This window comes from Zea mays, chromosome 9, assembly GCF_902167145.1.
Source record: "Zea mays cultivar B73 chromosome 9, Zm-B73-REFERENCE-NAM-5.0, whole genome shotgun sequence".
Taxonomy (NCBI): Eukaryota; Viridiplantae; Streptophyta; class Magnoliopsida; order Poales; family Poaceae; genus Zea; species Zea mays.
This window is the reverse complement of record NC_050104.1, coordinates 111,879,899-111,893,228: the sequence shown is the minus strand read 5'-3', so window position 1 is coordinate 111,893,228 and position 13,330 is coordinate 111,879,899. Positions and strand designations below refer to the sequence as shown.

General features: G+C 50.0%; 1 protein-coding gene across 2 annotated transcripts; it reads left to right on the top strand.

The window, feature by feature from the left end:
* The first annotated feature begins 1,790 nt into the window (after positions 1 to 1,790).
* LOC732789 (homogentisate phytyltransferase VTE2-1) lies at positions 1,791 to 13,037 on the top strand. Of its 2 annotated transcripts, NM_001112407.2 has the most exons (12): positions 1,791 to 2,105; positions 3,136 to 3,425; positions 3,539 to 3,622; positions 3,705 to 3,779; positions 3,866 to 3,949; positions 9,900 to 9,989; positions 10,916 to 11,017; positions 11,204 to 11,299; positions 11,483 to 11,554; positions 11,639 to 11,734; positions 12,049 to 12,153; positions 12,324 to 13,037. In NM_001112407.2, exons 1-12 carry the CDS (start codon positions 2,042 to 2,044, stop codon positions 12,363 to 12,365), a joined length of 1,200 nt encoding a protein of 399 aa, NP_001105877.2. In that variant the 5' UTR covers positions 1,791 to 2,041; the 3' UTR covers positions 12,366 to 13,037. The 2 variants fall into 2 exon arrangements, with proteins under 2 accessions (NP_001105877.2, XP_008659042.1); XM_008660820.2 differs by lacking the exon at positions 3,866 to 3,949 and having other exon boundaries at positions 1,794 to 2,105; positions 12,324 to 12,870.
* The last annotated feature ends 293 nt before the right edge of the window (positions 13,038 to 13,330 follow it).

Here is a 13,330-nt window from a genome sequence, read left to right as displayed (position 1 = left end):
GTGCGACGGCACCGGCACGTGGGATGCCTAGCTGGAGCCAATGGCCTCGTCGCTTTCGGCCTGCTGCCGTGCACGCATACATCTCGCCCGCCCGCTTCAGTAGTCAGTATCTCTGGCAGCGTGGCACGGCGTTGAAGGCTTGAGGAGGCTACAGGAGTTTAGCAGCAGGAAACGGCACGGGGCTTGGTGAATGAACACCCGTAAAAGTACCATCAAAACAAAGCAAAATACAGTACCAGTGTACGGCGCTAGGATAGGAGGAGATAGACGAGTACGAGTAGACAAAGCGCCTGCAACGATCGAAGTCGTCGTGAACTCGGCAGATAACTCCAAAGCATCGCATCCGGCCAAATGTAGCTGTTTATGTTATCCTGGTGCAGTTTAGCCACTTTCTCTTTGTCCAGGTGCCCTGGTTTACTGTATGCTACACTGTACTTACTGCTGAATGCGTAGCGTAGGTAGGTGGTCGATCGTTCTCGGTGAACAGAACGCTACACGGAGCTGAAGATGATGGCTGTGTGGTGCCCTTGTATGGTAGGGAAACCCTTCTCGACCACGACCTTTTCCGATGCCATGCCGACTTGTCCTAGTCGTCGTCCTGCCATTGCCAAGGTGAAGGTCCTGAGCCAGGCAGAAATCTGCAGAATTTCAGTAAGCGGGAGTGTCTAAAAGAACCATGCAACATCTTCGCTCGGTTTTAATTCGTACGGATTTTTATTGTTTTTATATTATATTTGTTTTTATTAATTATAGCTGCAGCAATCTAAATAACTAATTTTAATCTGAAGCCACGTCAGATGAAGTCGTAACTGGCGTTCAGTCCCATGTGAACAAAACCAGGCTCGCTCAGTGCAGGACGCACATGTGCGTGTTGTGCCAGTGGTCCTGAATCCTCTGTCCCTGCCAACACTTCCAGATTCCGATTAGCATGACACAACTACAACGCCTCCTCTGTCCCTGCCAACACTTCGTACTTCCTACTTCCTACTTCTTACAGATTCGCGGGAAAGATCGCCCACACAATACTTCGTACTTCCTCGGATTTTAGAAACTTTTAACCTTTATACGTATCTAACAAAAACAATATATCTAGAAAAGTTTTAACATATTACCTTTAGACTCCGTCCTCTAGAGTCAACGGTTAGATACTAAAATTAGTGGTATAGGTTTCAAACACCTTCAATTGTTAGGTACATCATAGCTAACAATTAATTAATTAGGTAGCTCAATCTATCTAATAACTTATTAATTGACTAACTATTAGTTCTAATGGTTTTAAACAGGACATACCTTGATTTACAACAAATGGAATACGGTATATCATGGTTATGCGATCACTCAGGCTATCTCCAACAGACGTTTCATATGGACGTGCTCACAAATAAGACTTTGATCAACGGTTTACACATATGGTTACATAAAGACACTACTTTGCACTGTTTACAAAATGAAGTTTAAATATATGAGTGTGAATGAGTAAACGGCTAAAGATAGTTTAAAGTTGTTTTATCTGTATGGTTAATTAAAATATTGTTTTGCATTTTATACTATAATGTTGACAAAGTATAGTCTGAATACGAGGATGAACTGCCCTGTGTTTTGAACTTGTGATCCGGTGAACGGTGTCATTTCCATGTGAACGGAACTGCCCAATCACTCGCAGGCACAGTCACATCGCGCGATCGCGATCCACGGTCCACGGACAGCGACGCCTTGCGGATGCACTCGCTGCGACCGGGGCCGGAAGACCCGTGCAACGACACGACACGAGTACACGACCCGTGCAACCACTTCACTCATCACTTCCACTTATGTGCACACATTGCCGTGCCGTGCGGTGCGTGAAAGGCACGGGGCCGCCGGCCGGACTCTTCTGACTTGGCAACCGCCGCGCAGCGCGACGAGCGCCACCTGCTTGCTGCCGCGTGCCTGCGTGCGTGTGCGTCCACCACTGACCCCGCGCCCGCCCGCCGCCCCTGCCCCTCCACTCCACTTGCTCACTCGTCGGCTCGTCGCGGCCCGCTTCCCCCCCGGCCAAGGGATGGACGCGCTTCGCCTACGGCCGTCCCTCCTCCCCGTGCGGCCCGGCGCGGCCCGCCCGCGAGGTCAGTGAACTCCTTCCCCTCGCCGCTCACCGCGACAGAACCTGGCCTGCAGGCTTTAGTTCTATTGAGCTGGATATTTTAGTTCGACGGATTAATCGTGTACTCTAGTAGCCACAAAGACCGCGATGCTTGTGATGCGCGAGTATTCCTTTGCTCTTTTCTAATCGAACACTAACCGGGCTCGTTCCGTCCTGTACTCCGGTTGGCTGTAGCGCCTGGAATCAGTGGGAAAACGATGCAGGAGCAGTTGTATTAATGTCGTCTTTTTTTGAGAGAGAGGAGTGGCTGATATTAATGTCAAAGCTGTCATGGACAGGAAAACTGTTTACCTGGAGTTTGTTAGATAGCTCAGTCTTTAAAATGATGGGTTCCTGCGGGGACATCAAACCCGGGCCATGGTGGTGTAGTCCAATTTCACGTTTTAGAGGTTGGGGATGAGAATTAAGATGTCAAAACCTTGCAGGGATTTTGGTTTCTGCTGATTCTAACTTTATCAGGATGGTTACATGTACAAGCGAGGGTTAAAATTAGTCATGAAATTCCCTTTTGCTATTTTTTTTCTTCAAATTAGCTTCAAGGAAATGTTTTACTTGTGACCTTGTTGACTAGTTCTGCTCAAAACTTTACTGACTGTAAAATAACAAAAAAAAATTGTTGAAATAATCAAAAGCAGTGTTGCCCCAACTGTACCTGCTTATGTGTAGGGAAGCACTTCAAGTTTCCTTTTATTCTTTAACTAATTCCAGACTCACATGAAGACTGTAGTAGGGGTAGCACTTCAAGTTTTCTTTTCTTCTTTGACCAATCCCAGACTCCCATGTAGACTGTAGTAGGGGAAACACTTCAAGTTTTCATTTCTTCTTTGACTAATTCCAGGCTCCCACATATATTGTAGTAGTAGAAGGCACAGCGGGCATGGTTTGTGGGACTGTAATTAGTAATGCAGATGTCGAGCTTATTGGTCACACATTATTTCATTCTGTTACTTTCTCTAGTGTTTGGCCTAGTATTGAAATGTTTGAATTTCCAGATCATTTTCTACCACCATGTTGTTCCATACAACGAAATGGTGAAGGACGAATTTGCTTTTCTAGCCAAAGGACCCAAGGTCCTACCTTGCATCACCATCAGAAATTCTTCGAATGGAAATCCTCCTATTGTAGGATATCACATCGGTCATTAAATACTTCTGTTAATGCTTCGGGGCAACAGCTGCAGTCTGAACCTGAAACACATGATTCTACAACCATCTGGAGGGCAATATCATCTTCTCTAGATGCATTTTACAGATTTTCCCGGCCACATACTGTCATAGGAACAGTTAAGTCACGTTGATGTACTGTTTCATTTACATGATCGTCCAGTAAGTATGTCCTTGTGTTGTTTCCTTTGTTTTCTCTTTATTGATCTAGAGATTTTGCTGGTGTAATCAGGCATTAAGCATAGTCTCAGTTTCCCTTCTAGCTGTCCAGAGCTTGTCTGATATATCACCTTTGTTCCTCACTGGTTTGCTGGAGGTAGTGATACTTTGAGCATCTCTATCCTTTCATTGTTATAAAGATGTATTGTTTCATTCTACTACTTTGTACTCTTATGTAGGCAGTGGTAGCTGCCCTTTTCATGAATATCTATATTGTTGGACTGAACCAGTTATTCGACATTGAGATAGACAAGGTATTTTGAATTCACTTTAATCTTCATTAAGTACCTTTTACTACCATACTAATAACTGCTAGGAGCTAATATTTGTACTGCTCTAGGTTAACAAGCCAACTCTTCCATTGGCATCTGGGGAATACACCCTTGCAACTGGGGTTGCAATAGTTTCGGTCTTTGCCGCTATGGTAATTATGCTCTCAATATAGAAGAAATTGGCATTATGCTTCATGTTTTATTTTGAATTTATTTCTAGATATGTTGATACTGAGATGCCTAAAAGTGTTGGAAGTGAAACCCTAACCCTAACCAGGGTTGAGACTGTATTAATATAGCCGAGTAGTTGGGCCAAGCCCATTACACTGGGGGTATACAGGTAATTACATGAGGATGGCCAAAAACCTTAGCGAGGTTCTAACATCCCCCGCAGTCTCAACTCTATCATGTACAAATGTTGAGACTGTATCGAAACTCGGCAAAAATACTCGACTGCAACCCCTTGGTGAAGATGTCAGTGAACTGCGACGTGGTCGGAACGCTGATAACGTGAACGTCACCGGCGGCGACACACTCGCGGATGAAGTGAAGGTCAATCTTCACGTGCTTCGTGCGCTGATGCTACACGGGATTGGTCAAGAGGTAGACCGCGTGGACGTTATCGTAGTGGACGAGAGCGGCGCGCTGGAGGGGGCTGTGGAGCTCCTGGAGAAGCCGGCGGAGCTAGGAGGCCTCGGCCACGCCGTTAGTCACAACACGGTACTCGGCCTCAGCGTTAGAGTGAGAAACGATGGGCTGCCGCTTGGCGACCCAGGAGACAAGGTTGGCACCCAGAAACACAGCGTAACAGGAAGTGGACCAGCATGTGTCGGGGCAGCTAGTCCAGTTAGCGTCTGTGTAGTCCACGAGCTTCGACACCGGGGAGGGTCGAAGGAGAAGGCCATAGTCGATGGAGCCACGGAGGTAGCGAAGGATCCGTTTGAGCGGTGAAATGGGGCTCCCGCGGGGTGTGCATGTGAAGGTACACCTGCTGGACGACATAGGCAATGTCGGGCCTGGAGAAGGTCATATACTGGAGAGAAGAGGCTCTGGTAGGCCGTCGCGTCAGTGACCTAGGGCCCGTCGTCCTCAGAGAGCTTTGCCTGAGTGGACAGGCGTGGAGCAGGGCTTGCAATTGGACATGTTAGCCTGCTGTAGGATGTCTAGAGCGTACTGGCGCTGGTGAGGAGGAGACCCCTGAGGCCTTCGCTCGGCGATGATGTCGAGGAAGCAGTGGAGAGGCCCCAGGTCCTTCATCGCGAACTCGTGCTGAAGAGCGATGACCGTGCTGGAGTAGATCGATACTGGACGCCGTGAGCACGATGTCGTCGATGTAGAGCAGGAGGTAGATGATGTCGTCGCCGCGCCGATAGATGAACATGGACGTGTCTGACTTGGCCTCGACGAAGCCGAGGGAGGTCAAGTAGGAGGCGAAGCGACTGTACCAGGCCCATGGCGCCTGCTTGAGGTCGTACAGGGAGCGGTTCAACCGACAAACTAGATCCGGACGAGCGGAATCGACGAAGCCAGTGGGCTGGCTGCAGTAGATCGTCTATGTTAGAGTGTCATGGAGGAAGGCATTGTTGACATCGGGCTGATGGACTGCCCAATTCCGGGAGAGGGCGAGCGAGAAGACGACCCTAACAGTTTGAAGGTCTCGTCGTAGTCCACTCCGGGGCGCTGGGTGAAGCCCTGAAGGACCCAACGAGCCTTATAGCGGTCGAGCGAGCCATTCGAGGTGAGCTTGTGGCAGAAAAGCCACTTGTCGGTAACCACGTTGGTGCCTGGTGGACGCGACACCAGGTCCCAAGTGTGGTTGGCTAGCAAGGCTGCGTACTCCTCCATAGCACGACGCCAGTGGGGATCGGTGAGGGCAGCGCGAACAGAGGAGGGAACCAGGGAGGCATCCAGAGGAGCGACGGCTGTCAGGACCAGCCGGTCGACGGGACGGAGAACTCCGGCCGCACGACGAGTCACTATCGGGTGAATGTGGTCGGGGTCACGGTGGATGGCGACCGGGTGGTACACCGGTGGCTTGGTACAGGGACAAGCTGACAGGGTGGGAGGGACCGGTAGATCGGTCCGTCCGCGACGGTGGTCGATGCGGCCGCGCGAGGCACAGGCGTGAAAGAGGGCAGTGGAAGAGAGACGTCGACACAATCTGCATCGAGGTTGGGGGGTGGGGAGGAGTCAACAAGGGGAAAACGTCCTCGTCAAAGACAATATGACGAGAGATGATGACACAGTGAGTGAGAAGGTCAAGGCATTGGTGCCCCTTGCGGTCAGGGGAGTAATCGAGGAAAAGGTAGCGAGTGGAGCGGGGGAAGAGCTTGTGATGAGCAGCGGCAGAGGTGTTGGGATAGCAAGCACAACCAAAGACTCAAAGGTGGGCATATGAGGGGGTTGTGCCATACAAGACGAAGTGGGGGTGGGGGTGATGCACCGCTTGGAGGGAAGGATGTTGAGGAGATGAGTAGTAGTGCTTAGGGCCTCTGCCCAATAGCTGGTAGGAAGAGACACCTGAAAGAGGAGGCAACGAATCATGTTGGTGGTGGTGAGGATAATTCGTTCGGCCCGACCATTCTAAGGGGAAGTGTAGGGGCACGAGAGTCGCAACTGAACGCCGTGGGAGAGAAAGAAGGAGCGAGAGGCGGAGTTGTAGAACTCGTGGCCGTTATCGCATTGGAGTGCATGAATCGGGCGACGGAACTAGGTGGAGACCCAAGCGAAGAAGTGGCTAAGGGTGGAAAAGGTATCAAACTTTAGACACAAAGGAAAGGTCCAAAGAAAGTGAGAGAAGTCATCCGGAATGACCAGGTAGTATTTGTAACCAGAGAGGCTGAAGACAGGAGAAGTCCAGACATTACAATGAACAAGATCAAAGGCCTGAGCAGCCCAGGACGTGGAAGTGGAAAACGAAAGACGAGAATGACGGTCGAGCTGGCAAGCATGACGAGGTGCTTAGAGGAGACCCATCTACAAGAGATATTGGAGCGACTGGAGAGCTGGGACATCATGTCAGGTCCAGGGTGATCGAGACGACGATGCCAAATGGTGGAGGTGGTGGTAGTAGCAAGAGCGTGGGGGAGGATACGCTAGTGGGGGAAGTGGATGACAAGTTAATATAGTAGGGGGGGCCAGAGCTGTCATAGCGAGTGAGCACGACACGAGTGGGAAGGTGTCGTATGGTAAGCCCTTAGGGATCGAACTCCATAGAATAGTGGTTGTCACTGGTGAAGCGACGAACCAAGAGAAGGGGATGAGTCAGATGGGTTGCAACAAGGACATCGTTAAGGTAGAATGGTTTCGGAAGAACTAATGCACCTACTGAGGTGACCGGGAGGATGGAACTGTTCCCCACGATGATAGAGGAAGAATGGGAGGGATGGGGAGGATGGGGACGTGTGGAAGGAGGCTCCGAAGTCGACAACCCAATCAGTGGGAGAGAGGGGGCGAAGTCACGGGGTGTGAGGAGAGAGCTAGAGGAGGGGCCCTAGGGGATGGGAGTTGGGGTCGGGGGCCTCGATCATCAGGGAAGCAATTGCAACAGTAAGGAAATCAAGCGGCCCAGTAACGTGGCAGCCTGGCTGAGGGTGGAGCTCGACGCAGTCATAAAGAACAGGTTCATGACCTGGTCAAAAGCTACGAAGGTGCCCCGGATAATCTGACAGTCGTGGAGGGTGACACGCACAGTGGTCGTGGCGAAACTGGGCGGAGTCGGGAAAGAGGTGGCATCGGCGGTCAGGGCAAAGGCGGAGCCCCGATGGTGGGAAAATGAACGCGCTATGGAGAGCCGAGGATGCGGGTGCTGCGGGTGAGGCAAGGCAGACGGGTGGGGTGGCAGGTCCACCGGTGGCCGCCGCAGGGCCACCAAGGGTCAACACAGACGAGGCTTCGGCAAGGGGGAAGAGCCCCATCACGGCCGAGTGTGAGGGGGAGGGTCCCATCCCGAAGGGGGGCATCCAACAGGAAGGAGGCGGGTTGGCCGCGTTCGGCCCACGCAGGGGCGCTGCCTGGTGGTAGACGTCGTGTCCGACGTGTAGTAATCGAGCCCGGTCATTTGGGCGAGGCCGTCGGGAGGGGAAGGGGCTCCAACCATGACCGACCAGGATAGGCAGGCGCATGTCGAGAGGGAGCAAGGCACGCTGCGCCCACAGGTGAGGGTCTGCGCAGGGGTAGCCACCGCGACGAGGCTCTGCACGCGGGGGCTGGGTGCGAGCAAAGCCTCCACGCAGGGGGCGGCGACAACCGTGATTGGGGCTGGGAAGGAGGCGGGGACGGGCAGAGGCTCCGTGAGGAAGTGAGAATAGGGGGCCTGAATCACCATCGTCGGCCTCACAACAGGGGAGTGCGCGGCGACCAGGGAAACCGCGGGCGTGGCAGCAGCAGTCGTCGGGGAAGAGAAGGCCGTGGAAGGAGAGGGAAGATCCGAGTCGGGGTGGTCGGACTCCGGCGCAGATGTAGCCCACTGGCGGGGACAAGGATCGTCGGACATGAGGGAGGGCTGATGGTGCCTAGGGACAGTGACCGCCGGAGGGGAGCGCGTGGTGGCATCGCAGAGAAGGACGTGTGCCGCGGTGGCGTCTATGGAGAGTCGTACGGCAGCTCGTAAGCACGACGCGTGATCGCGTCCCTTGCACGTGCACATGTCTAGCGGCAAGCTGAAGCGGAGAGGGTCTGCGCAGGGGTGGCAACTGCTAGGAGCACACACAAGAGAGCCGCTGGGGGGAGTGGAGTGGAGGGGCGTCGGTGGCCTAGGAGGGTTCGGCGTGTCGGCGACCTGCGTAGGGGTGGCAGCGACTGGGAGAGGGAGGGAGGTGGGAGAAAAGAAATCTAGCTCTGGTACCATGTTGGAAGTGAAACCCTAACCCTAACCAGGGTTGGGAGTGTATTAATATTAGACCTAGTAGTTGGGCCAAGCCCATTACACTGGGGTATACATGTAAATTACATGAGGACTGACCCAAAACTCTAACGAGGTTCTAACAAAAAGTAGTATCTCAAACTCAACCTTATGATTACCTAGGAGAGTTCTTTGATTAAAAAAATCCCTAATACAATCTACCAGCCTTTATAGTTTATAGATTAGACCGTTCCTCAAACTCATTCTTATCATTCCCTAATTTATTCTTATTTCCCTAAATACCTAACTTGCCAATGAAATCTTGTTGCGTCTATGCATGTGACTCGAACAAGTCCATGACAATACTCCCCCAGTCCAATTTATAAGAGGCCTTCTAACATGGCATGGTCTCCTAAACTACACCTGCGAAAGGGCCTCTAGCTGAGTTGGTTAGGTGGTCTGAGTAGCACTCCTTAGGTCGAGTTCGAATCCCAGTGAGAGCGAATTTAAGGCTGAGGTTAAAAAAGGTCAGTCGCCGGTTTCTCTGATTGTGTGCACACGAGATGGATTGACCTATAGGGGGCGGATCCTCATGTAGGGGTTGGGAGGGCTCAAAGCACAAGTAAAGATATGGTCTATAGGGGGTGGACCCTCATGTTGGCCAGTTTTCGTGACCTTTTTCGGTTGGGGCTCTGATTGAGTTTCTTCTTAATATAATACCGTGGAGTGGTCTGTTCCTACCGACCGAGCTTTTTCTTCTGAACTACACTTTGAAAATTCATTTATTTTATATTATATTGTTTATGATTAAACTCGAACTACAAGGGGTAAAACAAAACACCTCATGTAGGTTGAGAAAACCTCCCGAACCCCTGCTCCACCCATACACAACGACACCATTACACCATAGCCCATGTGAGAATGACCATGTCCAGGCCAGACCTTAGACCTGGTTTGGCATGGGACAAATGAGAAAAAAATTCTAGTCGTAGCCTAAAATTCGCTCCCATGAGGAGTATAAATTTATGGTTATGGATAGTACATTGATTGTGAATCTAATAGTATCAAGTTTGTATTGCAATAGTTAAAAGTTGTTAGCCAAATTGTTGGTCAAAGATTTAGTTTATAAGCTATTTCACATACATCAACGGTTGTGTGGATTTGTGCTAATCCTGATCAGGACCTTCAAAAGTTATCCTTAAATCATTCACTGATAGTCTATCAGACTGATTCAATAGAATGTGTTATTTGTGTTGCAGAGCTTTGGCCTTGGATGGGCTGTTGGATCACAACCTCTGTTTTGGGCTCTTTTCATAAGCTTTGTTCTTGGGACTGCATATTCAATCAATGTAAGAGCTCATTCTCTTTGGTATAAGTAATGATTCCTAGGCTCGTTTATGGGATTTCTTAATATTATTGATGCTTTATTAGTTATGTAAACTGCAGTATGATTTTCTCTCTCTCAAACAACTGCAATATGAATTCTTAATGTTTATTTCATTTGCCTTTTGTAAGAATACTGTCCATTTCTTAATTAGTGGCCCTGGCTTCTAAGCAAGTGTAAAGTCGGGTTTTATCAACTACACTGTTGAATGGCTCACACGCAAGCAGGCAAGTTTACATACTGCAGCAATAACACAGTTGAACAGCTTGACTACAGGAGAAACATTAGAGACTCCGAGCTAATGCCTTCATGTCCAGGGAAAACTCATTTTTTTAATTATAGAAGCACCAAGTAATGAAATGCTTACACGATCCATCCTGCTTTAACTTTACATATCATGAAAGGTGATGTGAACTTTGAGGCATCCGAAAGTGGACCGAAAAACTTAAATGGGCTTTGAAAATTTAATTGCTGAAGCATGCGACCCACATATCTCAACATAGATGGGCCAGAATGGACCATGGAGAGAAATTGGGGTTTGAAAATGAACCATAGCCCAAATCTAAGGCAACAGTAAACATGTGGTAGGTTTATATATTCCCAAATTTTCTTAAATGTTACTCTTTGGACATAAGTGTTGAGGGCAGATCTAGTGATAGAGGCCCCCACATAAGTAGAGAGTGAGGACGGGATAAAAGGCAAGTTTTTTTTTCCACAAATATGGATAGACTGCTTTGCACACAGACCTGATGACTCAGTGAGACAGCTCTCACCACTGTTCTAGGCCTGCCCTTCTGAGTGTTAAGATAGTACCACATTTTTTTGTTTGTAGCAGCTGTCACTACCTCAATTACCTAAAGAAACTGTAATTTGTGTCTTTGGTCTTTACAGCTGCCGTACCTTCGATGGAAGAGATTTGCTGTTGTTGCAGCACTGTGCATATTAGCAGTTCGTGCAGTGATTGTTCAGCTGGCCTTTTTTCTCCACATTCAGGTAAGTCTTCCTGTGGCGTCTTTGAAATCTCTATGGAGAACAATTTTTTTTTTTTTAGGAATTTGTAGTTTCATTCTCATGTGGAGTTTTCTCTGAAACTCAAATGATAACTGCAGCGTGTGATTCGTGTTGTCTATTTCCTGAGACGTATCCTACGTTCCTAACAGTCTGTCCATATCCTACCAGACTTTTGTTTTCAGGAGACCGGCAGTGTTTTCTAGGCCATTATTATTTGCAACTGGATTTATGACGTTCTTCTCTGTTGTAATAGCACTATTCAAGGTAACAGCGACTCGTACGGAATACGACTCCTTATGATATCTAGCAATTTTTTTTTGTCTGCTCCGATATCCACTCTAAATCTTGATCAATATATATATGGGCAATATGTTAATGCTGTATATTCATCTGCTAAGAAAAAAAAACGCTCCTACACCACTGAATGCAGTTTGCCATTTCTCGTAGGATATACCTGACATCGAAGGGGACCGCATATTCGGGATCCGATCCTTCAGCGTCCGGTTAGGGCAAAAGAAGGTTAGTCGGGTAAAACAAATTAAATGTTAAAGAGATCTAACGCCTGGAGTGTCATGGACATAACTGTCACGAACCCGCAAACAGGTCTTTTGGATCTGCGTTGGCTTGCTTGAGATGGCCTACAGCGTTGCGATACTGATGGGAGCTACCTCTTCCTGTTTGTGGAGCAAAACAGCAACCGTATGCCCCACTGGTCTCTCTCCTAGTATTCCACAGTTTATGATTGGTTAATGATGGGGTGTGAGCAAGGCTGCGCCACTGCAAGCGCATGTGGTTTCTGCGGTGCCTGACCTTTCTGCATCAACATAATGAGATTATTACTCCAGCTTCGGCTTTCCGAATTAAAATCGTATCCTAGGGGTTTTTTTTTCGGCCCTATTTTGCACCGAGAATCGGGTGCCAATAACTGATAAGAATTGGCCTGCTTTAGCTCGCTATGAATCTACGTTTGTTTTCCATTTTGTCACGAACTTCCATGGCACGACGTTTTGCAGATCGCTGGCCATTCCATACTTGCCGCGATCCTATGGAGCTGCGCGCGATCGGTGGACTTGACGAGCAAAGCCGCAATAACGTCCTTCTACATGTTCATCTGGAAGGTAATACCTCTCTCTCTCTATATATCCTCTTTGCCGTGTGGTGTGGTTGGTGCCATGTACTGTCCTGTCCAGCTTAATTACCTCTCACGATCTGCACCCCCCTTGAATCCTGGAACCGTTCACCGCGTCGATCAGTTACTGACCATTTACTCCCCCACGTGGCTCCGCAGCTGTTCTACGCGGAGTACCTGCTCATCCCTCTGGTGCGGTGAGCGCGAGGCGAGGTGGTGGCAGACGGATCGGCGTCGGCGGGGCGGCAAACAACTCCACGGGAGAACTTGAGTGCCGGAAGTAAACTCCCGTTTGAAAGTTGAAGCGTGCACCACCGGCACCGGGCAGAGAGAGACACGGTGGCTGGATGGATACGGATGGCCCCCCCAATAAATTCCCCCGTGCATGGTACCCCACGCTGCTTGATGATATCCCATGTGTCCGGGTGACCGGACCTGATCGTCTCTAGAGAGATTGGTTGCACAACGTCCAACATAGCCCGTAGGTATTGCTACCACTGCTAGTATGATACTCCTTCCTAGTCCTTGCCAGCACCAGTGACCCAAACTTGGTCGGCTGAGCTCAGCGCTCAGCAGCTTTACGTGCATCTGCGCCTTGACTTGTGCAGTGGGCGTCGCTAGCATGAATGATGTATGGTGCGTCACGGCCTGACGGTTCGTCAGTCTGGGCCGTGTTTTGTGTCCGAGGAAGATCGTCTGTCAGAGATCTGGATTGCCTCGCTGCTAGATGCGTTGCGGTGGCCGGTGGGTGAATTTGTGCGGCTCTGCATCGTAGTGTACCGTGCTGAGCAGCGTGCCATGCCAGGTTCCTAGGCTCCAAAACTGGGCACCACTGGCTTGGGATCAGCGCGCACGGGCTCCCATAGTCCCATGCCATCACTCGCCTCTGCGAGCGGAACTACCGTGCACCTGCACAAGAACAGGCTGGTGCCCGGCTCCGGTACGGCCTGGCCGGCTCGAGTTCGGGAGGGTTGGTTTGCGCTGGGGCAACGGTGCGGTGGAGTGAGCCGGGAATGTAGCATCATCTGGACGATCAGACGAGAATGCGACGGCGCTGGCGTTGGCTGAACGTTTTGTTTGGTTCTGGGGGCGACGACGGGATGCACACCACGAGTCATCATCCGGCACGGACTCTGAGCGTGAACGGGGTGAGTCCAATTCTTACC

Excerpts from the sequence above, each read along its gene's own strand:
- LOC732789 (NM_001112407.2), top strand. The coding sequence starts at position 2,042 with ATGGACGCGCTTCGCCTACGGCCGTCCCTCCTCCCCGTGCGGCCCGGC. Across the intron at positions 3,426-3,538 it reads CACATACTGTCATAGGAACA|GCATTAAGCATAGTCTCAGT; the intron begins GTTAAGTCACGT and ends TGGTGTAATCAG. Across the intron at positions 3,623-3,704 it reads TCCTCACTGGTTTGCTGGAG|GCAGTGGTAGCTGCCCTTTT; the intron begins GTAGTGATACTT and ends ACTCTTATGTAG.